This window comes from Podarcis muralis, chromosome 1 (assembly GCF_964188315.1).
Source record: "Podarcis muralis chromosome 1, rPodMur119.hap1.1, whole genome shotgun sequence".
Taxonomy (NCBI): Eukaryota; Metazoa; Chordata; class Lepidosauria; order Squamata; family Lacertidae; genus Podarcis; species Podarcis muralis.
The window spans coordinates 85346693-85373891 of NC_135655.1; the positions used below are offsets into that span (position 1 = coordinate 85346693).

The 27199-nt window shown below is 43.5% G+C and overlaps 1 protein-coding gene across 5 annotated transcripts in view; it reads right to left on the bottom strand.

Annotated features, from left to right (window-relative positions):
- LOC114603139 (non-homologous end-joining factor 1) overlaps window positions 1-26797 on the bottom strand; it is a 109769-nt gene extending 82972 nt beyond the window's left edge. The window contains exons 1-7 of one of the 5 annotated variants that reach the window (XM_077934174.1): window positions 26513-26782; window positions 25826-25944; window positions 24404-24494; window positions 23731-23920; window positions 21998-22207; window positions 19211-19349; window positions 16422-16480 (exon numbers count right to left, since the gene is read on the bottom strand). In XM_077934174.1, the coding sequence (XP_077790300.1) occupies window positions 16422-16480; window positions 19211-19349; window positions 21998-22207; window positions 23731-23919 (597 nt within the window). In that variant the 5' untranslated portion in view covers window position 23920; window positions 24404-24494; window positions 25826-25944; window positions 26513-26782. Of the gene's footprint in view, window positions 1-16421; window positions 16481-19210; window positions 19350-21997; window positions 22208-23730; window positions 23921-24403; window positions 24495-25825; window positions 25945-26512 lie in introns of all 5 variants that reach the window. The other 4 variants (XM_077934183.1, XM_077934171.1, XM_077934176.1 and 1 more) reach the window with 4 other exon arrangements.
- Window positions 26798-27199: the final 402 nt, after the last annotated feature.

Sequence of the window (27199 nt, forward strand, 5' to 3'; positions counted from 1 at the left end):
TATCACTTGCCTCATTCTCTTAGAATGGTAGGGGGCTTCACCTGAAAGCCATACATTTAAGCTCACTTGCATTCATGGTGGAGCAGTGGCCACAGAACAGCTGTATGACCAGCCTGCAAAATTAAGGAAGTTGTGTAGTAAAGATAGCACCCCAAGTGCTTACTTTAGTTTCAGCTGATTTTCCAGCTACCAAACTGAAATTAATGGAGCTAATTTAATTGCAATGGAACTGCTCTGAGTAGAGCAAAAATTGGATACAAGTCATGATATATATATTTCAGATAGATAAAAAATAAGATAGGGTTTCTAGTACTTTTATGTTTCAACTATATATTATTTAAGAGAGAAAGCATAACCTGGTTTCAAAATAAATCTAAGTTCTATTTTTAAAAGTATGTTGAAGTATCTGAGCAGAATTCAATGTAAAGCTAAGGAGATTACTCTGTGAGCACAAGCATTTCCACTTGCCTGATGGAATGATCTCCCCTCTCCTCCACCTGTGCACTGCTCTGGGGTTCTTCCAACCACCCCAGAGCCACTTTGAACAGGGCACAGAGGGAAGAGAGGGGTGAAAGCCACATTGCACTAGTGAAAGTCCTTGCATGGGCTTTTGCTAACAGAAACCATTAGTGAATCTGTCCCTATGCATCAAATCTGTTAAACTGAACCCATGCTCCTCTTTCAAGATAAATGGCAAAAATATTTGTAATGTTTGACCTCAAAGGTCAAATAATAGATAAAATATTAAATGCATTTTGCAAGGTTCATACTGGGTCCAAGAAGTGGTGTGTAAGCACAGGTGGCAAGATCCAGGAGACACAATTCGGATTCCCATCAGGATCATCTGCTAACCCCTTTATAGGATTCTTTACTTTTATTTTATGCTCTCTGAGTTTTGCAGAGTGTTCATTTCTCAAATTATGAATGATTATAACTATCAAAACAAATGGGATAGATATTTACTTGCATGGAGAAACACAGATCTGCCCCATTAACTTTTCAGAAGTTCTGGACATGATGCGTTGGATACAAGGAACTGAGAGAAAGGAAGGTAGGGTTAAGCCATTAAACACTGCTCAGCAAATGCTGCTGTAAAAAGTGTGTACAAGTGTTCACAGAGTGCTGCAGCAAATTTGATAGCCATTTTTGTGGTTCACCAAGTCCATGCACATATAGAAATAACATATCAGAATCTTCCCCTTGTATCCTGCCACAGCTCTAGTGCTGGGATAGGGAAACAGGGGCCTTCCAGATGTTGTTGGATTACAACTGCAATTACCCCTACCCATTGGCCATGCTGCAGGTGGAGTTCAACAACACCTGGAAGGCTACTAATGGTGCTCTAGTGAGAATTTGTTCTAATTGGAAGGCACCTTCCGCATGTATCTTTGGATTCACCCCTTTCAGTCTAGTCCTATGTGTGCTTATTTTATTTACTGAAACAGTTATATCCTGCCTTTATGCCCCACTCCCCAAAGTGTTTATCCACGAGTCAGTTCTACTATGTTGAGTGAGGCTTACTCCCAGGTATGTGTGTATGGGACTAAGAAACCTATTAAGTTCACAACTAGCTGCTTGTCTCTGAGGGTAGCACAAAAGGTGTGTCAGCTGCACCATCAAAGATTTTGAAATATGCCCCTAGTAGTACAGTATAAAGGCTCTATTTAATGCAAGCAAATGTGTTTTAATTATAGCAGCAACCAAAGAGTGTGCTCATTTATTCAGGAAACACGTGAAATACAAAATGAAGAAACTTGATTTAAATAACTGATTTAACTCAGGTTTTTGGGTAGTGATTTAAATCCATCCATGCTGCTGCCAGTTCTTATGGATTCCAGATTCCTTGTTTCAAGGATATGGGCTTGCAGGCCAAAGTAGACTGGGAGTGCTTTGAACTCTCATCCAGTGCTGTGACCCACCATCCCTCAAAGTAACAACGCTAACCCACTGCCTCAAAATGTATGCTCCCCAGCCCCGCCCCAGGGAGATCCCTGCACTGCCCTTGGGTTCTGCCCAAACTTTCACTAAAGCTGCAGTCTTGGTGGAGGCACACAGCAGATCACTGCCCTTGGGCAATTCTTGCACCATTTGGGGAGAGGAGGCAACGTAATAAGAAAAATAAAATGCATAAGGGAAGCAGTAATTACTGCGTGGCCGACAAGAGGCTGCTTCCTCAGGGCCGTCATTATGTGGCTAAATTTAACGCCCCACTTGGAGGGGGGAGCGAAGCGCCCGCCCGCCGGCTCCTGCTACCTTCCCCCGGTGCCTGCTGAATGGCAGCCAAGAAAGCCATAAAGCAGGTCAGCAGGGTTTTTAATAGTCTATTTACCAAGATGCTGTTTTTACTGCCGAGGTTTTGCTCTTTTTATCTCTCCATTTTTACTCCTTTGCTCTTGAACAGACTAGGCTGTATTTTCTGGTTTGGTCTCTCTCTTTCTCTCTCAATCTCTATTTTCAGGACTCTAAATTTATATGGTATGTCCCTTTTTTGGTAAATATTTGCCATGACTATGCCAAAGCCCATCCAGTTGAAAAGGCCCCTCGGCCCACAAAACATCAGCCTGGGAAAGACACGAATCTCATTAGCACCAGCCATGAAAAGGGGCCATAGAGACAGAGCATCTCATAGACCCTCTGAACTCTCCACATGTGGATATATATTTAGCCATGTGTGCTGTACAGTCACAGAATGGGACAGTCTGGGCACATGCACACTGGCAGAATAATGGGCATTTCATCTGGCCAAAGGGGCTGAGGGGAGGGCCTCTGAGGGATGGGGTCTGTGGCTAGTGCTTCTCCAATATCCTCCTGTCTGGGATTGGGATTTGGAAGAGCTCACTCCCCAGTGGGCCCATCCTTGTCCCAGAAAGCACAGAGGAGCCTCAGAAATTCTGGCTTAGTCAGGTCTGAATCTCCACATCTCCCATCTCACCCAATCCCAGGGGCAGCCCAAAAGACCACATCATAGTCCTGTGATGGAGGCTAGCTGTCAGGGATTACAGTATAAACCATAGATAGGAGATCAGATGGAGAACTCACATATGCCACTAAGTCTGGAGAGGTGGGGTTAGGTGTAACATGTGGGTCTGGTCTTGGATGGCTTGAAGTCCCCAAAGTATCACTGAGCAGCTAGCAAGTTGGTTATCCCTTAAGTCTAGCCATTGCAATAGCAAACACAGATTTGAAAACATTAAGAAAAATAAACAAATAAAGCCCACACTGTTTTTAAAATAGGCACATTGAGGATTTTTAAGGCAAGCCAATTTCCTGATTTTATTGCAACTATTTAACAATGATATCAAAATATCAATTCAGATCAGAAAGTAATTATGATGAGAACATTGACTGAAGCTTGGCATTTATAACATCAACATACTGACCTTCATGTTACAATGCTGAAAAACAAAAACGATTAGACTATAGATCATTTGTGTAACTAGCTAACCTGCTATAGCTCCCTAATAAATCACAGTTGCCTGACAAAACCCAGCAGTTCTGAGTTTCCTATCAGGTGTACTACTACCTTTGCTTTTGAGGTCCAGGATGGATATCAGGTTGTCTTGAGATGACTGTAGGTTCCTCTAGGTCCTCATTTATCCTGAGATACTCCCCAGTGTTCCTCAGAAGAAGTCTCCCCAGGGTCTGGGTCAGTAACCTCTTATTGCTACCTGGAAATGCCAAGTTCTAACTTGGACATCAACCTGCCTCTTTGTTACCACTAATGAGATACCACCACAAGTATGCATTCAACACCCAATCCTGGCAGCAGGTGTGATTATGTATAGCACTGGAAGATGAAACTTACAATTCATGACTGTAAAGATACTTCTGCAATGCGATTGGCTAAGCATTCCCTGTGTCCTCCTAGGGCAACATACCAAAGAGCCATAAAAGCACCACAGCTCCCATATACAGCCTGCCCTGATCTCCCGGCTGTCCACACAATCAATATTGTCAGATACTGGTTTGTGAACAGGACATAAGTGAAGTAAGATTTTGGTGCAAGGAATCTCATATCACCTCAGACCTCTGCTTCTCTTGAGCTGCTTCTAACACCTCTCATTGTGTGTAGCTGCATCAGCTGGGAGCCTGGGAAGCTTCCTGTGCAGGCATGTCCTAGAGCTAATAATCAGTTCAGAGGCCTGATCTGGACCTCCATGATCCCACAGATTTTGGCAGAAGGGGTAGCAAAAAGGAGACCAATTTAGACACAGCACTGGGGAAGACAGATCCCAGCACCCTGATGAGGATGCAAATTGCTCCCTCCCTAGTTACCTGATCAACCATTTGATGAGCAACTTCATTCCTCAGTTGCTCTGCACTGGTAGGGTGTGGGTGGGTGTTCTGCCCGTTAGAACGTGAGTATGTTCAGAATGGCCACACCCACTAGAGGCAAGTGGCCCAGTTAGCCATGGGCAAGTGTGAAACTCTAGCTAAAATAAAAAAAGTTAGCCACCTCTGCCATACAGGAGAGAGAAACCTTTTAGCTTGATGCCTCTCCCAACTTTAAGTGCCCTCTTGTACTTTCTCTTCTCCCATCTCCTAAACAGCCAAATAATATTCATAATTGCAAATATGAAATATATGAAAATAGGCTTTGTATTGCCTCATTGTTTTCAAATGACAGGGGGCAGGGTTTGTCAAATGCTCAGATCGGATCCTCAGAAATGTGCTGGTCACCTTACTGTGAAGCCAGGAGAATTGGGAATGGCCAAATTTTTCTCTCCCTCTCTCACAATGCTAGAACTTGGGTGTCATCCAAGGAAGCATAATAATAGGAGATTCAGGACAAACAAAAGGAAGTACTTCTTCACACAAGGTATATTTGTAACGAAAGGTGTGGTGATAGCCACTAACGTAAAGGTAAAGGTACCCCTGACCGTTAGGTCCAGTCGCAGATGACTCTGGGGTTGCGGCGCTCATCTCACTTTATTGGCCGAGGGAGTCGGCATACAGCTTCCGCATCATGTGGCCAGCATGACTAAGCCGCTTCTGGCAAACCAGAGCAGCACATGGAAACGCCATTTACTTTCCTGCCGGAGCAGTACCTATTTATCTACTTGCACTGAGTGCTTTCGAACTGCTAGGTTGGCAGGAGCAGGAACCGAGCAACAGGAGCTCACCCCGTCACGGGGATTTGAACCATCAACCTTCTGACTGCCAAGCCCTAGGCTCTGTGGTTTAACCCACAGCACCACCCGCGTCCCTAACTTAGATGGCTTTAAAAATTAGATTGGGCAAATTCATAGAGGACAAGGTTATCAATAGCTACTAGCTATGATGGTGAAATATTAGCTCCAGTGTGCCTCTGAATATCATTGGTTAAGAAACATTACACTCATGTCCTGCTTGTGGGCTTCTGAGAGGCCTCTGGTTGGCCACTAGGAGAAACATAGTGCTAGACAAGATAGCTCTTTGGTTTGATCCAGTATGGCTCTTTTTATGTTCTTAATATGTCACTAAGCAATCTATAGGAAACTGTGGGCTACCAAGTCATACAAGAGGCTTCTGTTGATTCTCTTAAGACCAGGCAGCTTGTCTGAAGGGTACAAGTAATGCCCTACAACACCCTTCCTGTCCAAAAGCAAAGTCAGGTGAGTCAGTATCCTTGGGCAAGCAACGAAAGGAGACATGTTCTCATCCCCCAGAGGAGTTCCAAGGGAGTGGAAGGCCAATTTGTCTCCAGTGGTAGCTTGGTCAGCCACAACACCCTTTGATATGGAGGTGTTAGGCTAACTACAGCACCCACCTCTTGACCATATTTACATCTACACATCACAGCAGTAAAAGTATATAAACACTACAGATGTACATGCATGCAGGTCTGTCTCCCTCTAAATAAATATTGGCAAGCTGTAAAAATAATAATGCATTGTACACATGTGTACACTGCCAGACTAATATTCCTTGTCTGGGTGGCTTCAACATATATATTCCAGGGATGGGGTAGGGGAGTCACACAACCGCACAGGCAAGACCATCAGTGGAGCAGCTCACACGCATTTGGAAAAGTAGAGGTACAAATAGAGGAACCCACAAATGGCCCAGTCTCCTGCTATTGAGGACATCTATGGAGGACAGCACACTACAGATAGGCCTAATTCACTGACAACTTGACAGTACCTCTTTAATATGGAGAGCATCTTCTTTGCAGTGTTTCCTTCAACCCACAGAGGTGCATATAAAGTCTCAGGAGGTAGATACAAATGAACACAGATGGGGAAATGGAATGACAAAAAGCAGGGTAGAACAACATGGAGGGGTTCTTGTTTCAAACACTAGCAAGAAGTACAATTTCCTGTTATGCCTTGATTCAGACCTTGTCCTATTTCATGGAAGAGCTATGAAAATCAAACACGAGCACAGAACTCACTTATGACAGCAAATGTGGACAAATAACTTTTTCCAAACAGTGCAATTAACTTCAACAGATATGCCTGCCACCAATTGATAAAATTAAACCAATATTATATTTGTTTTGCTGCAAAACAATTTCTAAAGACCTGTATCCATTTCCCCCTAGGGCAGGCAATAGACAATGAACCTGAAATTATTGAAGTCATATTTGCTAGATCTTTACACTTTGGCAATTTGGTCTTTTCCAGCCAAGTTCACCCAGCACACATCCCTGCACAGTCCCACTAGCCTTCAACCAACCTTCTGCTTCAAAATGTGCTCACTGGTTTTCCTGCTGCAGGAATCCAAAGCTGTACCATTACATTAAGATAAAGAACACAAGCAGCATCATTACAAACACAGAGAAGGTGGCAGCAAGTAGCTATTACTGGCAGAAAGATGAGTACAAAGTGGTATTAAATGTTGTATGGCTCTGATTTGTCACATGCCATGGATACCTCTTTACAAATTAATCCACCCCAGGCAGAACTTGGCACATTCTGCCCCTCCCACCAGATCCAAATTCTATACATAATTTAGACATCTGGGTTTTTACCTAGACATTTTGGTAAGATTGCAAAAAGGTGAGGAAAGTTATAATCAATGACAAGGAAAGCAAAGGCAGAGAGCTAATAGAAGGGTGCTCTACCTATCTCTCTCTCTCTCTCCCTTTTGACTGCTGCTGGAAGTCATACTCAAGGACCCCTTTGATTTCTGAGCCTTACAGAAAACACTGACTGCTCATTTTCATACTACCCCCTGAAGCATAGCCCGTATGTCACACTGCAGAGAACACAAATAATATCTGTCCCTGGATGCTTACACACAAGAGATCAGGATCTTCTTGTTCCTCTTGCCTGCATTTTCTTTTTCTGCACTGGAATAAGATTGTCAGCTTATTCTAAGCCGAGAAAGGCCAGCTATTGCTTATTGGAGTGAGGGAATATGTACAGGCCTGCAATCTAATCCACTATGCTTTTTTCCTTTATCTAACAACAAGAAAGTCAACACACTTTCATGCTCTGGTATTGAGAGGTAAGGAGGGAGATTTAAGAGTTCATCAGCTGTCCTTGCATCAGAGAGAATGTTTGTGCCTTAAGAGTAGGAGGACTGGATTCTATTCATGGTATGCCCTGGAAAGAAAGGCAACAAGGCCTTTCCTGGCCAGCACTAGCAGCTGGGGCATGGCCAGAAGCCCTCAAATATTAAATGATGTAAGTGCTGAACACATGGGGAATAGCCACTGCCCCAGCTCCAGAATTGGCCAGCCCGCACATCCTCCACCCTGCAAGGAACACAAGCAGAGTACCCCATTCAGATGCTCACTATGATGATTCACTCCACATTTCAAGAATGGATCCCATAGAAAGGAACCCAGGTTTGGCAGAAGTACACCCCAGGACAGCAGCCAACAGCGGCCTTGCTGCTCCTGCCACTGGGGTTTGTTCTCAAGCTTGTGGTCTGGCCTCTATTTCAGGGGCTGCTGTGCCCAGTCTGGTTTCAGCAGCATGCAGCCCAGCTGACTCACAAGCCAGGGTAAACGGTCTGTGGTTCCTGCTCCACGCCAACTCCCTCCTCACCTGATTATGCCTAAATCAATAAATAAATACAGCGGCTCACCCTCTGAAAGACGCCTGGATGGCAAACAAATGGGGTAGGAGAGCCATAAGAACATGCCAAGTGGGAGCATGAATACATACACAACCCCGTACATAACTAGCTTGGGCAACTCTATACTGAGTCACTGGTGCAGGTAATAATTACCCTTCCACAATATTGACAATATTATGCATTGACAGAACCTTTCTGTTCCATTTCATGAGCTTACCTGCACCTTTCCATGTCAGTCTACCTTTCACCAAGGTTGTTTTTCTACTTGCCCTATATATAGGACCAGCTGTAGGATCTTTTCATTTGTGGAAAAAGTGTAAGCAGGGCTACGTGTGCTTTGTGCTTTTTTAAAAACAAGAAAAAAGAAAAGATGGCTTCTGCAGCCTAATAGTGCTAGCTGTGTGGGACAATGACATAGGCAAGACACTGAAATCCTACTCCCTGGCCACTGGAAACCCTTAATTGCTTAATGCTCCGCTTCTGAGATTTCACCAGGTGTTGACCACACACTTCCAGGCTGGGTTGAAGTTCAGTGCCAGAGCACTTGTTGTGAAAGCAGAAGGTCCGTTTCAATCCCTAATATCTCAAGGGAATGATTCCTGTCAGAATCCCTGGAAATTCATTCCCAGTAGATAAAACTGAGCTAGATGGACCAATTGGTACAAGGCAACTTCCCAAGGTCTGACTTGCAACAGTTTAACTACAATTTGACACACACAAGCATTTTGCTCCTTCCCTTGCGCCTGACTATGCTGTGCAGGGGAGAAACAAGGCAGATTCCAGCTTCTCGAAGTGCAAACATGAGCTCGTGGTGTCTTTCTCCTCAAACAAGCCATAAGCAGAAGCCAATGCGTATTCAATGGCTTACTGCTCACGGTTTACACATCACGACAAGCGAACTCATAGAACATGGGAAGCTGCCTTGCATTGTCAGACCACTGGGTCCATCTAGCTCAGTATTGCCTGCAAAGATAGGCAGCATCTCTCCAGGGTTTCAGATAGGGAGCCCCTCTCAGCCTTACCTGGAGATGCTGAGAGTTGAACCAGGGATCTTCTGCTTGCAAAGTGGATGCTCTACCTTTGCCCAACTCCAACCTGTTTCCTCCCCCTTGCATATTAAACCATACAGTTTAATGTTGCATGCAAAATGGGCTGGTCTTCCTGTGTTTTCACAGCCATAGGATCTAGAAACTTCAAAAAACAAACCAACAAACCATGATGATCAGGTTAGTATCAAAGATTTTGTACTTGTGTGGGATCGCAGAACACACACAGTCCTAAATGTTAGAGCCAATTTAAAGGTGTAGAAGTAGCATGTGGTACTATGCATTTTAGACTATACTTCTTCTGAATATACTACTACTATACTACTCTAACACCTCTTTTCCTATATTGAGCTGCAGATCCTTCCTTGCATCGTTTATTCTTTTATCATCAGATTGGGCATTGCTTTCCTTTTGGTGTTGAGGTTTTTCTCAAAAGGCAAAGTAGGGGTTGAGCAGTTCCGCCTTCTCTCTGTCACCCAATACTGTATAATTTTTCCATCTTCTCCACGCAGAAGACCAACTATTTGCTTATTATTCTTATTTTGAACACAGCCAATGATTTTTTAAAAAATTATTTTTAACCTCTCTTGCAAGTTTGAGCTCATTCTGAGCTTAGGAAAACTTGACCTTATCCCTGCCAACTGTTGGCTACTCAAGTATATTCTTCCTTCATGGTTTCCCGTTTCTTATATATGCTCTTCTTAAATCTCAGCTCACCTGCAAGCCCCTTATGCAGCCACACTAGTTTTTTTAGGTGCCTCCCACTTTTATTTCTTGCTGGAATTGTCTGCATTTGTATCTTCAATAATTCACCTTTAAGAAACTCCCATCCATCTTGGACTCTTCTCTTTGAGTATTTGTTGGACCTTATACTCTTGGCAGAGTTTGAGTTCCAACAGATACTGGGGTAGTTGAAGTCTCTTACCACTACTATATTTCTTCTTTTTTGACTATTTGGTAATCTGCTGTAGGAAGGCATCATCCAAATCTTCAGTCTAGCTTGGAGGTCTATAGCTTACAACCTCAGTGTCACTGTTGTTTTCCTCTCCTACAATTTTTACCCATATCCTCTCAATCTGTATTCCATTTTCCAAATGGATGTCTTCACAAGTGTACACATCCTTTACATATAATGCTGCTACTCCTCCCCTCTTGTCTCCTCTATTCCTTTTGAATAGGTCATTCACCTCAATTTCTACATTCCAGTCATGATTCTCATCCTACCAAGTTTCAGTAATGCCTATTAGCTCATGTTTGCCATCCTGTACTGAGAGCTCATATTTATCTTGCTTGTTTCTCTGTTAGTATAAAGAAAACTACAGTCTACGGTCTGAATAATTTGTATCTTTCCCTCCTGTTAGGAGTTCAAAGCAGCATACAAGGGTTTTTCTCCATTTTTATTCTCACAAGGTCTCTGTGAGGAAGGTTAGTAGGATGAGAGACAGAATTTGGCCCAAAGTCACTCAGGAAGCTTTAGAGTTAAGTACCACTATTTTTGAAAGTTGCTTTCAGTTGCTTTTAAAAGTAACTAATAAGTTCAAGAAATAATAATAGTTCACAAAGAAGGATGCATCGAAATATTTATTGAATTCTCAGCTTGTGGATAATTTCCTAGCAAGGATAATTTCCTAGCAAAGGTTGCTAATAACTCTTTTTTTAAGAAAAAGGGGGGTTAGGTAGAATCATAATTTTTAAAAGCTAGTCCCCCCCCCCCTTTATCCCAAACTCACAGCCAAGTGATACAGGAGATGGCCAAGAGAAATTCTACAAGACATTTGCTTGCCAACTGTTGCAGGTGGTGCCCCTCAGCCATGGAAATTGCCATGTTTTCCCAGCAAACCCAGCTCCCATGCTTCTCTAGGCTGCAAACCACAGCCACCTTTTGCTAATGAAAACCATTCCCCAGAAGGAAGGAGGTGACAGGAACAGTAGCTTCCTCTCCCTCCCTCTGCAAATGGAGCTGGCAAACGGAGTGAAGGTCACTGCCACGGCCGTCTGTAATGCAGGAGGATCACTGCTGCCTGCCAAACAATAGCTGCTTCTCTCAAGGAGAATATTTTTAGCACCAATAAAAATGACAGTGTGGTGAGCTGGGCAACAAGCAGGCAGGTGCTAGGTGAGGCCAGGCTGAGCATTTCAGCGACCTGGGAAATCCAGGGAAGCAGGGCTTTTTCCAGAACTGTCCTACCCAGAGTTTTCTACTTATGTGCCGTCTAAGCCAGTATGAGACAGCCCCAAACTAAAAAGGAAGAACCCTCACCCTGCTGTCCCAAGTCTACTTCCCAGCACAAAATAATTTAGGCCACTCTCAGAGGAATCCCATATTGATCCTTCTAGTTCAGTATTATCTAACTCACCAGGGTTTCTGACAACAGCCTTTCCTAGCCCTACCTGAAGATACCAGGGATTGAAACGGGGGCCTTCAGCATCCAAAACATACAGGTCTATATTACTTATTATTGTTATCACCACCAACATTTCTAGGTTAGATTACTGCAACACGCTATATGTAAGGCCACCTCTAAAATTCAGCTGGTGCAGAATTTAGTGGTCAGGTTGCTCACTTGGACAAGACAATTTGAGCATATTACACCAATCCTGACCTGACTATACTGGCTGCCAATTAGTTTCTGGGCCCAATTCAAAGTGCTGGTTTTGATCTATATAGTTCTAAATGGTGCAGGACTGCAATACTTCAAGGACTGCCTCTCCCAATATGAACCAAACCAAACCCTGCGACCATCATCTGAGGCCCTTCATGAGAGGTCCGGAGGGTGGTAACACGAGAACAGGCCTTTTCTGCATTGGCTCCTCATATGTGGAAAACTCTCCCCATGGACGCTCACCTGATGCCTTCATTACATATCTTTAGCTGCCAGGCAAAAACATTTCTCTTCAACCACACATTCTGCTGATTAACATTCTATGGCTTTTAAAATGTGTTTGTGGGAGGGGGTTATCGGTTTGTTTTTGTTTTATTCTGTATTCTGTATTCTCATTTTGTATTTTTCTGTTGTGAACCACCCTCGGATCTTCAGCTGAAGGGCGGTATACAAATGTAATAAATCATCATCATCATCATAATCTATCCACTATATAGTATAAAACCAACATATAAGTGTCATGGATTCCCCCAAATAACTGTAATTTGCAAAGGTGTTGAGGATGTTAGAAATCCTTAGTATCTCTCACAAAATTATAGTTCACTGGGAATGATCATTCAATCATTTTAACAGCACAGTTGTAAATGTGTGTATTCAGAAGGAAGTCCTATTGAAATCAATGGAGCTTATTTCCAAGCAAGTGGTGTTAAGATTGCAGCTGAAGTCTAAGAATTAAAAGTCATATGTACATATATATGTATATGCCACTAACATTCCTTCCACACTCTTTCTAGCCCCTACAACAAGCATGGCAGTGCCAAAGTGACTTCCCAGATCAGTTCTCCCAATTCCTCCCTCCACAATCCCCAGGAGACTTTCAAGACACTGAAGTGCACCCCTTGTCTAGCCCTCTTAACCCTAATCCAGGGGAGGGAACCCCCTCCTCCTCCCTCCGTCGTGCTAACAGCAGCTTTGACCCAGTGCTTACTGACGTCAGTGGGAGGGTGCACTTCTGCAGATGTCCACACTCCCTGCTCTATCACTCACTTAGCCTGCCCAGCTACAGCAGTGACGGACACACTGGGGAGCCGCCTGTTTGTTTATCTTCCTCTTCAGCATTGCTTATTTTGATGGCACATCCTTCTGGTCCAGCCCAGGTTGACCCATGAGCCCTCCACATCCTGTTTGCTGGAGCTAACTGCGCAGAGACGGACAAAGGTGCAGCACAAAAGTCAGGACCATGGTACACAAAAATATTCTGGGGAAATATTCTTGGGGACAGGCTATATTTGAATCAACAGTTACTTGCAAATGAGCAGCTAAGACAAATGTGGTTCCAGACCAAGGTCCAGGCTTGCTGTGCAGCTTGAGGAATTATAGGTACAATAGCTCTTTGCTGACCAGACTTGTGTCTACCGATAAGCAGGCTGCAGCACAAAATGCCAAAAAAAAAAAGCCTCCTACAGAGCAGCATAAGAAAAGTAGAATAGGGAACAGCAGCTGCCCTCACCTGGCATGAAAACCCTTAAGGACTGCACAGAAGTTACACAGGTAGAGGTCTTCAGACAGTATTCATGCACTGAATAAAGATTAGCATGCATTGATGAGTATTGCCTAACCTTCCTCCATCAACACATTCTCCAATAGCCCAACAACTCATCTAAGTCTCAAAAGGAACTCCTAAAACCCTGTCTGCAAATAGCCTCAAGACATATTATTAGAATCTCTGTCAAAATAAAAAAATAAAGCCACCTAGAATAGCCTCCTTTTTCTCTTCAGGACTCTTACTAGGGCCAGGAAAGAACAGGTGCTCCCTCTTTCTTTTTCATTACCTTTCATAAAAAGGAAAACACATTCATTCTTATCCATCCCTCTTCTGAAGGGAAACTGCCCTTCCAGTCTCTTGACATCTTTCATTCTATGCTCAGCACCCTCTTCAACTTGTCTTCAATTTCTCAATGCACCAGGCCCTCACCAGCTGGTCTCACCTACCAAATTGGGCACTGAACCACCAATCCTTGTTTTCTCAGCTCAGCTTTCCTCTCAGTTGTATACACTATGGGTGTGATTGTGCAATGGGGTTTCCACTTCTCTACAACTGAGTCCCTCCCTCAATAAAAGGGAAAAAAGATGGTCCAGAGGGATCAGAAGAACCCCTGCAACAGCATGTGGGGGGAGGAGAGGAAGAAATTGCTCTTTTTGGCAAGCCAAAATGTTTCCCTGATGCAATGATAGCCTTAATGTGACACTAAATTCCTCCCTTGGTATAGTAGCCCTTTATAAGCTACTAAGTTTTATACAGGGCAGACACATTGAAATTAATGGACCTAACTTAGTCATATTCATTCATTTCAGTGGGTCTACTCCAAGGAAAACTTAGCTGAAAACCACCCCACTTTTACTTTTGGAAGTGTCCCAGACAATTGTGTCACAAACTTAAGTCGATAATTTAAAGAGGTCTGCAACTTCATCCTCTGAATTTGAACAAAGGAAACTGCTATATACTAAAAAAAAGCAGGCCATTGGTTCATTTAGCTCAGCATTGTTTACAACACTGACTGGAAATGGCTCTCCAGAGTCTCAGGCAGGGAGAGATCTTCCCCAGCCCTACTTGGGAGATTCCAGTGATGGAACCTGGGACCTTTTGCATGGAAAGCATGCATTCTACCACTGAAATATTGGAAGTAGGCTACCCTGATGTCCACTAACTAGCATTATACATTCACTGGAGTATAGCTGTCAGCTACACCCTAGACAGGCCTGCACAATGTATGACCCACCAAACCAAATGCTGTCCAGAAGGAAGACAGGAAAACCAGAAGCTACAAAGGTCCTGGTAGGATGCCATACATGGCTGGTGGCCTACTTTTAGTCTGGTGGGTGACTAGTTGCACAGGCCTGATTTAAAGGAAGTGGCAATGTTATCATAGAATAATGAAGTTGTATGGGATCTTAGAGATAATCCAATCCAGCCTTCTGCTCAGTGTTGGATTCTTACAGCATCTGACAGATGGCAGTCCAGTTTGTGTCTTAAATATCTCCAGGGAAGGAAAGCCCATTATCTCCAGAGGCAATCTGGAATTTTTTCCTAATATTTAGCCAAAATCTGCTTCCCTGCAATATCCACCCACCGGTTCTAGTGCTGCACTCTGGAATCCTGTCCCTATTATCATAAAACAATTACTACTTAAGCATCCATCTCTTTCAAGTGCATGCCAACAGACCTTACTCTATAACCCTCCACTCCTCAGCCTGCAGGGAATAAGAAACTTTCAGTCACGGCACGTGGCATTGGAAAGAGAGCATGAAATCACTGCAGCCGGTAAGAGTAGGAGCGTGGGAAAATTCCACAAGCCACTTCCTATGACATGAATTACAAGCTTGTACATTGTTAAGAGCGGTGAAACTCTGGGGGCTCTGATACATAATCAGCAAGCTCCTATACTGAAACCCTGACAGACAGGTGTGCATATTGCTTAGGCATAACCTCTCCTTGAGCTCAAACCAGCAGCCATGTTCTGGAACAGATAAGTAAAAAAGGGCTGCTAAGGGACCTGCTCCAAACAGAACAAGCTCATAAACACTAACATCAGAACCCTGGTGGTTGGGTATCAGCAGATAATGATACACACAAAATGTAGACAATCCACAATGGGCCAAGATGGCCTAAGAGCGAGAGCCAACCACTTCAGACACCACTAAATGCATAGCACTCTATAAATGTTGACATTAGCATAGGACTTCATTTGCTGCTTATTTTAACTAGTAGATGGAAGAGGCAGAAAACCAACCAACATGGAGATAAGATGGCAAGGGGGAGGGGAGTAGTTACTGCCCAGAAGAAAAATGGCAAAATGGGAAGAATGGGGTTGGAAAGGGGTACACTCCATAAAAGCAATAAAGAATGTTCAGGATTCTCAACTCTGACTACTGGAAAACAGTCTTAACACCTGCTTTATCAAGAACAGCAGAAAAGCTAATAAGGGTTAATGGGATTGTTTGCATAGGGGAAATGGGAAGTTTCAGTGCTAGCACTGGTGGGAAGGGCGTAAAAAAAAATTACTTGGCAGATGTACAGATGCCATCACTTTGTCCAAATGTATAGTACAAACTAAGTGCCACAGTTTGCCCCCAGAGATTATTGGGAATGGTAACTGGTAGGTTACAGGGATTTCCAATAGAGATCCCTAGCTTCCTCTCATAAAATTACAGTCCCTGGGATTCCCTGAGACACAGTAGTCTAATAAATCAGTTTTACATTTGCAGGAGAGATATGCCCTAAATAAATTCTCACTTAGATGCCATATTAATCCAAGCTCCGTGACACAATCACACATTATGCTAACTGCAGCTTAATCTATCACAACACAACAATGGCTCATTTACTCTGGCACTTCACAACATGACTGTACAACAGATTGGAAAGACAACATTACACAAACCTATGCTAAACTAATCATACCTGCCTACAGTTAACCAAAACCAAAGCACACCTACATGGCACAGTCATGCTCATGCATGTATAGCTGCAGTTCATGATGCCTATTGGTATAACTTTTCAAGGAGAAGAAGAACCAACCAGAGGAAAGGGGAGAAGGAAACCAGTGAAGAATTGGAGAATCAAGATATCCCACTGGCAGACCACCACAACCAGAAGCACTGAGTACATGTCACTACTGCCCACAATACTACCATTTACCAAATTAATTAGGAGAAGCAATTTCTCCTATACAATAACTTAATGAAAACATGAAGATTCTTGTACCTTAGTCTCAAATGTCTGTAGGAAAGATTCTTCATTGAAAGGTTCTGTCTTTAAACGTTCTGCAAGAGAAGTACCAACAATAGAAGAGTGAGCGGTGCTCCAATCTGGCCAGGTATACAAGCTCTCTTTATTCTTCAGATGCTACATTACCTTGGAAATAGCTATATATCACTTATTGAAAGATAACTCAAGCAATCTTATCCCATTCCCACCTGAGAACACACAAAGATTAATCAACACCCTTTTCCTGTGTCAAGTCCACAGCTAGGCGCTGAGTAGTTCAACTGGTATATACCTTGGGACAACTGCATCTAACTATGTCAACATGATGTAATATGTATGGCCTGATGCATAGTGTTAAACCCCAGAGACTGAAGTTCAAACCCCAGTTCAAACAAAGGCTCCACAAGGGAGTCTGGAAAACTTTCTCTCAGCCCACTCCTCTGCTAATAGGGACAACCTACCTCACAGGGTTGGTGTGAAGAAAAATGAAAAGGGTGAATAAGAGGACCATGCTACATAGGTAATGACTAGTAAACCTCCAAGAAGAGAGCGCTTTACACCTCGCTCCCAGGAAGGGGCCTGAGGTCAGTGGTCTATCTAGGGTAACTGAGGACAAATGTAACACATCTGTGTTACATCCTATTTCCTAGCTCTGAGAACACAGAGCTCTCCCCTGTGGGGACAGAACATATCTCCGGTCCTCTGTGCCTCAGGAAATCCCTGGCCCAACTCAGCCTGTCATTTTAGACTAATATAGAAGTGGGGTATGACAAGTCACATGTATGGAGTTCAGTCTTTGTAAAAGATCCAACTGTGCAAAATACCACCTCTAGCTAAATAAATGCAAGAAAGCACAGCTGCATGCATGTGTGCATGCACATATGTAGGAACCATGTCAAACCCCTTGTTCTTTGAGCCAATGGTGTAAGATCTAGCACTACCTGATAATTAAAAAAGTAAACTGGAATCTAAGACCAACTTTCCCTGTCCAAAATGAGGTTCAAGCAGATACCCAGAGATGGCAACTTGGCCAGGAAGGTGTAACCCTGGTAATGTATGACCTGCAGAGAGCCTTATTCTTGTCCTAGGTTTCCAAGGTAACTTGCCATTTCTTCTCCCTTATAGCACAGGATGGTCTGATTGAAGCAGTGGTTTTTGATGGACTAAAATGTCTGCTGTTAGCTGTGCTGCCAAAACTTTCAGATGCTGTTACTGGTGGCTGTTTTGTATATTTTTTATGATTTGTGTGTGGCTTTGTGTAAATGTGTTTTATTATAATGTATTTTTCCTATGCTTGGTATTCTACTCATTTGTCTGTAATGCAAGGATTACCGCTAGAGCAATGGGACATCCCCCTTCCCCTCCTGTTTTCCCCAGATCTGCTACAGAGGGTGGGGAACCCCAAGAACAGATTTTGAGGCACACAGGGGGAAGGGAGGGAAGTTCTATTGTGCAAGCAGAAATTCTTGCCCAGACAGAACTACTTCTTAGCACAGTTGAATAAAACCTCATGCTCTTATATATGTTGTACATCACTTGAATACCTTTTTGTGTAATGCGTTCAATTAATAAGAATAAGAATAATTGTGAAGGCCCATTTCACAAGTGGCAGATATCTGCAAGCTGTATAAACAATCAGTGAGAACAGTGGTTGGAATCTGCTCAAAGAGACTGTGCAAAGAACAAGCCATACCAAAGTAGAAGTTCCGATCCACTTTCCCCAGCAATTACCAAGTGGGGTGGGGAAAAGGGGACACTTAAGATGATATGACAATCAATCACACTACATGGTTGTACAGAGGAAGAGCAGGGCAACACAAGGCCTCCTCTGCTGTCCCAGAGTACATACTAAACCGTGAACACACATCACTGGCACAACCCAATCCCTGTCTGGCTAATCTGAATCTTTCCATTCTCTGGGGTTTAACAGCCAGCAATGGAATCCCTCCCTACCCCCAAAAGTATCTGAAACAGAACACCTGTAGGCTTATCTGCAACTTTGCAGGGGGTAAGAAGAACCAAGCCTTATGAGGAATGGTTGAAGGAGCTGTGTATGTTTATCTTGGAAAAGAGGAGACTGAGAAGAGATATGATAGCTATCTTCAAATATCTTAAGGACTGCTACATAGAAGATGGAGCAAGATTGCTTTCTCCTGCTCTGGAGGGTAGGACATGAACCAATGGCTTCAAGTTACAAGAAAGGATATTCCAACTAAACATCAAGAACTGATGGTAAGAGCTGTTTGATGGTGGAACAGACTCCCTTGGGAGGTTGTAGACTTTCCTTCATTGGAGGTTTTTTAAGCAAAGGTTGGATGCTTTAGTTGAGATTCCTGCATTATAGGGGGTTGGACTAGATGACCCTTTGTGGTCCCTTCCGATCTTTGATTCTATGATTCCAAGAGCAGTGGAGCCCCCATTTGCTCCAAATGCTTGCAGAGCTTCTACAGAGCAGAAAGAACAGCCTGACTTCACTCAAGCTCCTTTACAAGCTGGCACTGGCCCCAGCCTCCTGGGTTGCAGCCAGATGCTCAAAGGAAAGGAAAGAGCCCTTTGGCTAGCCCCCAAGCATTTCAGCTACTGGTCAGTGTCCAGCTCTTTCCACCTTCAGGGCACTGACCCCAAAGCTTCTGGTTAATAGTCTGGAGCAGCTGTGTGTGAAATCCAGGTCAGGATGGCTAATGGCCAAAGACTGCATGCTCGGTGCCAGCCATGAGGAAGGAAGGAAGGAAAGAAGCTTGTGTCCCAAAGAGGAGCAGAGTGCAGGCAGCACCCTCCCTCCTTACCTCGACTGAGAGTAGCCCCACTCTCCCGGTAGTCTTCGATCTCAGCATCCTTTCGGAGCAACAAGGATGCCAGCTCCTGCACTTGACTCTGCAACACCAAGCTCATCGCCATCAGGGGCTGCACAAGGTGGTGGAACACCTGTCATAGGGCACAGAAAAGAAGGGTAAGGGTCAACAAGCAGCAATGAGAGTAAAGGGCCTGGTGCCAGCCATGGTCATTTAAACCAAGCACAGGGATGACAAAAGTGCCAATGAAGCCAAACACTATCTTCCGCTCCATCCCCTTCAGAGAGGGACACTATAAGAACCAGCAAATGTATATTTGCAAATGAGAAGGAACAACTCCGCCATGTGCCATAATCTCTATTTGGGACACTGCCATGATCAATAACGGTCCTCAGACTACAGTAGCAGAGTTCTCTGCCTTTTTTGTTGTTTGCCACAAGAGGGCTCTGCAACAAGGTTTTCAACATGGTCATTTAAAAATAAAAGCTCATGCTGGACGTGCAATTCAGACCTAGAGCTCATCCAGACTTGCCTGTGCCCTGTCACTTCCCCCCTGAGTGAATCTGATGTTTAGTGCTGAATCAGAGCAAACGTCTTTCAAGTTTTTTCTGGATGATGTTTGCTCTGATTTACTGCAAAAGAATGGATTTTCCGGGAGAAAGCAGTAGGACAAGGGCAAAACTGTTTGGATCCGTGACTAGAAAGCTTGGGACAAGCAGAAAACTACCTAAACCCATGCTTTCTAGGCATGGGGCAAGCGCAAGTCTATATGAGCCCCTAGTCTCTGCTGTTCCAGCACCTCCCAGAAAGCTGCATGAGAAAAAGCAAGGCACATGAAACATATATTTCACACTGTAGCTGAAAAGAGAGATGTTAAAATCAAGATGCAGAATAAATATTTACCCTCAAAGCATTATGGCATCAAGGTCTGAAATACTCTATGGATTCCTGAGCTGCACTTGCCATCATGGAATATGGACTTTGGAACAATATGCTTGCTCCCTAAAAAGTCCTAATTAGCTCTGTTTTAATCAGAATAAAAGAAAATTTGCCCACCTTGGGAAACAAGAACCTCAACTGTCAGCCAAAATACTGGTTGCATACACCATCCGAGACATAAAGTAAGTGGTGAAAAAGCTAAAATTAGATGTGGAAGAGCAATGGCATGCAGCTGGGCAGCCCTGGATCACTCAGTTCTCAACTGATTCTAACATTTAGGGACCAATGCCTGCCAGACAGGGAAGAAAGAAGAGATATGCCACATAGGGGAACTCAATCAACCTGCCCAGGCAGCTTTCCCCAGGCAGAGCTGTTACATTTCACAGCATAAAAGTGCAAAAAACAAATACTTGAGTTAGTAACCCAGTAGCATAACTCAGTAGAATATCTAAAAGTGCAAGGTCCATCAAACACTTGACAGCTGACAAGTGATGCAGAATGATGCATAAGCAATAGATAAAATAGCTATTAACTCCCAAGTGCTAGTGCTCTTCTGAAATAGCAACAGCCTAGAAAGCTACATTATCTCAAAAAGGTGTTTAGGTTCTATACAGCTGCCTGTTATTTTACTTTTTTTAAAAGTATGTCTCTCATGCTCTCTGAGATGCAAGTAATAACAAATCTCAAGTGAAATAACACAACTAAATTCTGTATCTCTAGGCCAGTCAGAAGAGACTGTTACCTGGGTATGCAGTGCCCCCTGGTGCACACACTGCAAAACTGTAACCAGTCAGCTAAAAACTATATGAGAGCAGAGCATTTAGGCATTTATCTGAGCAAAGCTGGTCCTAAGACGACATCTGCTTCCACATTCTAAGTAGTATTATGTAAACAGACAGACAAAACATACAGAGCAGGAAGGCAGCACTCTGCAACTGAGCAGAGGATGGCATAGGATGAGATGCCATCCAGAGACACTAAAGCAAACATTAAAAAAACAGAATGCAATTTTCTAGTTTCCAGGCAGCCTAAAAAACAGTAGTCTAATATTTTCAAACCTGGGGCCCACTTTCAGCCAAATATTCATTATGGACTCATTTGTTAATGTTTTACCATTTAAATGCTTGGTGGTAGTGTCACCAGCATAACACCTTAAGTGAGGCATGGGTAGCCAACATGGTGTCCTCCAGATATTTACTGGCCTACAATTCCCATCATCTCTGGCCATTGGCCATGCTGACCTGGGCTGATGGGAGTTGAGCCCAACAAATTCTGGAGGGCACCACATTGGCTACCCCTGCATTAAGGTGTTCAAGAAATTGGCTCCAATTCTCAGATTGTATTAGGTCTCACACTCTACTACAAGGATCTGCTTTTTGGCAGGTGATGGTTGATGAAAGGACAGTGATACCTCGGGTTAAGAACTTAATTCGTTCTGGAGATCCATTCTTAACCTGAAACTGTTCTTAACCTTAATCTGTAATCTGAAGCGTCTGTAACCTGAAGTGTCTGTAACCCGAGGTACCACTGTACACAATCCTACACATTAATAACAAGCAGATCCAGAGCATCTGCCAATTAACTGATAAGCAGGGCCAAAACCAAAACCATGACTATGAAGGGGAAGCTATATCCTCAGAACATCTCAGCTAATAGCTAAGAATTATTCCATTGATCCATTTGGCTGGTCTGTGCCTAGAATCCTCTTAGATCTAGGAAACATTTCTGAGTTTCTTATCGTCTGCCACTCAAATATCTTTATCCCTTCCCTGGAAGATCCAGAAACCAAGAAGTACTCCACTGAAGCACTGACCTTCCTTCTCAATCCAAGAGCCAACTCACCATCTTAACAGGTGCTGCTGAACAACGGAAATCCCAGTAGAAGGGTAGCCCTGAGAGCTCACTCTTCACACGAAGAGTCAGTGTGCTGGAGCTGAGCTGGCAGGAGAAAATGGTAGAACTGCTCTTTTCTCCTTCCAGAAGGGGACATATCAGACTGCGCAGGCGACTCAGGAAGGAGGATACATGAGCTGTCAAACGCTTATTTAGCTCCTGGATTAGATTTCAAAAAATACAATGAGATTGTATTATTCAATAAAGTTATATTTTTTAAAAAAAGAGATGGGGCAAAATTACTTATGCCCACAGAAGACTGGTCAGGAGTTTCCCCACTATCTCCTCCCTCTTCCCCACCCCCACCCTGCCAGTGGATACCATTGAAAGGTGTGTGCACACACCTGCTGTCCAGAAGATCCCAGAAACCACACTAAAGGCATTTCTGCAAAATATGTGTGCATCTGAGGCTTATTTGTTTCCTGTTTATTTCTATTGTGCCCCATCTCTAGAGATATGGAATGAGTAAGAAAACTGGGGGGAAAATACATAATAAAAACGGAAGACCTAATATTGCAAAAATTGCTTTTGTACAGACTACACATATTTCCTAATAGTTTTGTCAGGAAGCTAGGAAGCTGCCTTCTATTGAGTTAGACCATTGGATCCAGATACTCAGTATTGTGTACACTGACTGGAAGCAGCCCTCCAGGTTTTCAGACAGGTAATATTCCCATCTCTACGGGGAGCCATTGGGGACTGAACCTGGCAGCTTCTGCATGCAAAACAGATGCTTTGCCACTGAGCTGCAGCACTTTCCCTTGTTGCAAGGATATTGCATATTCCAAAAATTCAATGTACAATAACCTGTACCTGAGAAAACTCAACTCTACTCATTGGCAACTTGGAATATGGAAGTATGAGCGCTAACAGACACCTACTGCATATGGGTTGTGGTGAAGTCATTAAGAGCATTGAACTAGAATCCAGAAGATTAACGTTCAAATCCACACTCAGTCATAAAGCTCATTGGATAACCTTGGGCCAGTCACTCTCTTTCAGCCCAACCTACATCATAGGGTTGTTTTGTAGATAAAATGGGAAAAGAAAGAACCATAAACATCACTTTGAGCTCCTTGGAGATAAGGTGGGATATAAATGCAATGTTAGATGAAAAATAAAATTTACGAAAAGTGATGATTCCACACAAAATCCCCAATCACACTCTGGGCTCATCTGCACTTCCTTTTGTCCCATGATTTCACCTACAGTATTTGTCCTGTGATTTCCCGTCATGGGTCCAAGAGGTTCTTTTTTTGTCCTGCCACTTTCCCTAGGAATGAAAGTCAACTCACATAAAATCCAATTGATGTTTGTTCCAATTCAGAAGTAAACAGCAGGTTCTCCCACGGAAAGCAGTGGGACAAAAAAAAAAAGAACCTCTTAGGCCCATGACTAGAAATCATGAGACAAACAGAAGTGTGGATGAGCCCTCTATGCCACTTTGAGATTCTTTTTAGTTTTAGTGAAGGATGGTGAGGCTTCTACTGATTTGGAGGCTGTGCCTACTGATAGGATAGCAGTCACAGTGTAAGAATGCAGAACATTTACAAAACAGGGCTAGTGACAAACAAGAATGTATTGTCTGTGCAGAATTGCCTTGTTAAGGTTTCTTTTAAGCCCAAGCTGATAGAAGGCGGATATACCATGTGCACATTTCACAACCCTAATTCTTTACTTACCTTTGATCTCTGTTGTATCACCTCAGTATCTACCTTTTCGTACCACATACTGCTAAGGTCAGAAAGGAGCAAGGCATAGCCAGCATCTCCAAACCAAACCTTAGTCATCAGTTTTGTGGACTCATCAAAGCAGACTGAAGTCCAGGGCTGCAGGAGGAGTCTGTTTTCTGGGTCCTCAGTGCTCTCCATCCTATAACAATAATGAAATACACTTTTATACACTTAATCACATTATTTCTTATTTCTACATGGTAAACAAATTGAAGCCCTTCTGTGATGCCTAATCCTCATTTTTTAAGAAAGAAAAAAATGAGGGGCATCTGAGTCATGGAACTCCCACATAAGATCAAGTTTGGCCCTTCATCAGCTAGCATATGTAACATTCCTAGTGTGGCAGACGAACCTCAATCATAAGAACAGACTGCTAGATCAGGCCAAAGCCATCTAGTCCAGCATCCTGTCCTCATAGTGGCCAACCAGATGCATGGGAAACCTCCAAGCAAAGCCTGAACACAACAGCATTCTCCCAACCTGTGATTTCAAAATATGAGTATTCAGAGGCATACTGCTTCTAACAGTGCAGCACTGGCAGGAGAACATGCTGGATGGCTGGAAAAAGAGCATGTGAACCAGGAGTGATTTGCTATGAAAAGAATTCCAGGTGTGTACCCACCTACACCACAGCAGCCAAATGTGGAAGAGTTTCTTTTCCTCTCTTTCTTCTCAGGTGGATTGTAAGCTACTTCTCCCTTCTTATAATGCCACTGGGAAAGCAGAAAAGGCATTTTGTTTATCTGTTGTTGACATTTTGCACAAAAGATTAACAAGAGAAGAGAACAGAATAGAAGAACCAACACTTTCTTTAACTAACTTAGGCGCCTGGGTCCTCTACTGCCCAAGGTGAGGAGGGGTACTAGGTGAAGAATGTGGCAGCCTTTCTGTTTACAGTTACTCTCATGAGATGAGGGGGATTAAAGTGTTGCTGGATGATGTTGGAAAAGATGAGGATGGGGAAAAGGAAGTACTTTTTCACACAGTTCATAGATGAATTATAGAATTTGCTACCACAAGACGTAGTGATAGTCACCAGTCGTTTTAAAGGGCATCAGACAAATTTGTGGAGGATAAGACTATCCATTGCTAGCAACCATTATGGCTATATACTACTTCCACGGTCACAGGCAGTATGCCTCTGAATACTGGTTGCTGGGAATCACAAGTGGAAGGAATGCTGTTGCACTCAAATCTTGTTTGCAGGCTTCCCATACTGTTTCAGTGGCTTTCTGTTCTTCTTTCTTGTTCATATAGGTGATGGAAATTATACCAGACTGGCATACATCTATCCAGTTGTGACCTTTAACCTGCTTCAGTTTGTAAGCCAGGTTTTCGACAAAGTCCCATTTACCAAACTTTTCCAAGTCAATTGTCTATCATGGCTCCCTTCAGGCTTCACCAGCACCTGGCCACTGTTTAAAAAGCTGCCATCAACAAATGTCCTTTAAGTTCTTGACTTTTTTGGTCTAATTATATGCAATGTATATATCCAGTAAGGCAAGCTGTGGGGCGATATCTATGGTCTGTCTTGTCATTCCCTCTATTTCCTTAAAAACTATAAACCAATATTCTTTTGCTAGCAGGGCTTTTCTTACGTGGGATAAAACAGAGGGAGAGTGAAGTCAATGCTTTGCTGCCCTTTCGCTCCCCTCTTCCTGCATCTAGTTCTTCAGGAGTCACTCATCAATTAGCCCCAATTAATTGTATAAGGCTGTAGTTATGATGACTGTACTTGTCTTGAGAGGGCAGAGGGGTGGCTCAAAACCTCTTTCTTACTTCTGCATAAATCTGAAGAGGCTCCAGCTGCAAGCATCCTGTTATTAAACATTTTAAAGCATAAAAGGAAAAAAAGAGTATGTTTGTTGATTTACTAATGGGCTTGTTGCTTAATACCCTATGAATACAAAAAGAGAAGGCATTGTCCCATTTGGTATCCTCCTTCCAGAGCCTCAAAATTCTGGGGTCTTCCTCGGAATTTTCCGCGGGTAAGGATTCCAACCTGAATCAGGGGAACAATAATTGAATCCGGGCTACGAAGTACCTTAACATACTGTGACTGGAAGCTGTGGAGGCGAGAAATGTTCTGAGGAAAGCCCAGCGCTACACCTTGGAACCAACCCTGACTAAATCCCACTGAACTGAAAATCGGGGTCGGTTCTCCTGCAAAGGCAAAATAGGGGCGAGAAAAATAGCAACGGTAGCTGGCGCGTAAATGGATAACGGAGGGAGGAAGAGTGTGTGTGAGAGAGAGAGAGTGAGTGAATGTGAGAGAGAGAGAGAGAGAAAAGCAGGGGGAAGCCTACTGGCAGCACCGTCATACAATGAAAAGGCGGAACCCAAAGGCATTTAGCAACAACAACAGCCCTGCTGCTCCGACTCCACTCCCACAACCAGTTTTGCTCGGCCCGGGAGAGAAAGGGCCGCCTTTGGCGCTTCGAAATTCTAAGCTCCTTTCCAAGCCCAACCCTCGTCCCTCATAGGTATAAACACGATATATAGCCTCGCTGACCAGTACAGCACATGTAAACTACAATTCCCAGCGTGCCATTCTCGTCTCTAAAGGCATGCCGGATGATGTAGTCATGGAAATGCCTGCCTGCCGCCGGCCGGAATTAGGCCAAGACGGGAATTCCCGTCTTTCATCCCTCAGGTAACTGGGGCAGCGGTAGAAAACAGGCTGGGGGAAAACCTTATTATATTTTCTGTCTCCATTTAGTTCCCGCCTTACCGTGACCTCCGGCTCCCACAGCAAGGAAAGTGAGGCCGCGCCGAGGAAGGGGGAGGAGATTCAGACGGCGCCGGAAACTCTCCTGTGGCTGCTGTTCCTCAGAAGCCGTTTCCCACCTATTTAATTTACGTTAAATCCGTCGGCGACCGTTGAAAGCGGGGGAGTTTCCCTCGTGTGGGTGCGCGCGCGACATCCGCTCCTGAAGTATCGCAGTAAAAACAGAGCGAAGCTTCAAGAGCCAAATATCCGTGGCAATATAAAACGCAATGCTGTTTATCATGTGAATATAAATAACACAATTGACAGATTATTATTATATTTGCCACTTTCAGTGAACATGGCGTTTCAAAAGAGTGTCCAAACGAAAACGAAAAGCTCTCTGCCTCAGGGTGCTTACAATAAGACTTTGCGATCCTAACAGTGTCTACCTATTTATTCTATCTTAATTGTGTCTGTCTATTTATTTATTTCGTAAAAATCACACAGCGCTTGATTGTAAAAAAACACACACAAAAAACCCCACAAAAATAGTTTACATGTTGACTCAGTCCTATTGAATTCAGTAGGGCTTGCAGGTAAAAGTGAGGCAAGAACTGCAGCCTACATTGCTGTTTGAAGGGGTGTGAAACCTATGAGCAACTGAAGCCTGGCTATCCCTGTCTGGTAGGGTTAAAATATCAGCTTAAG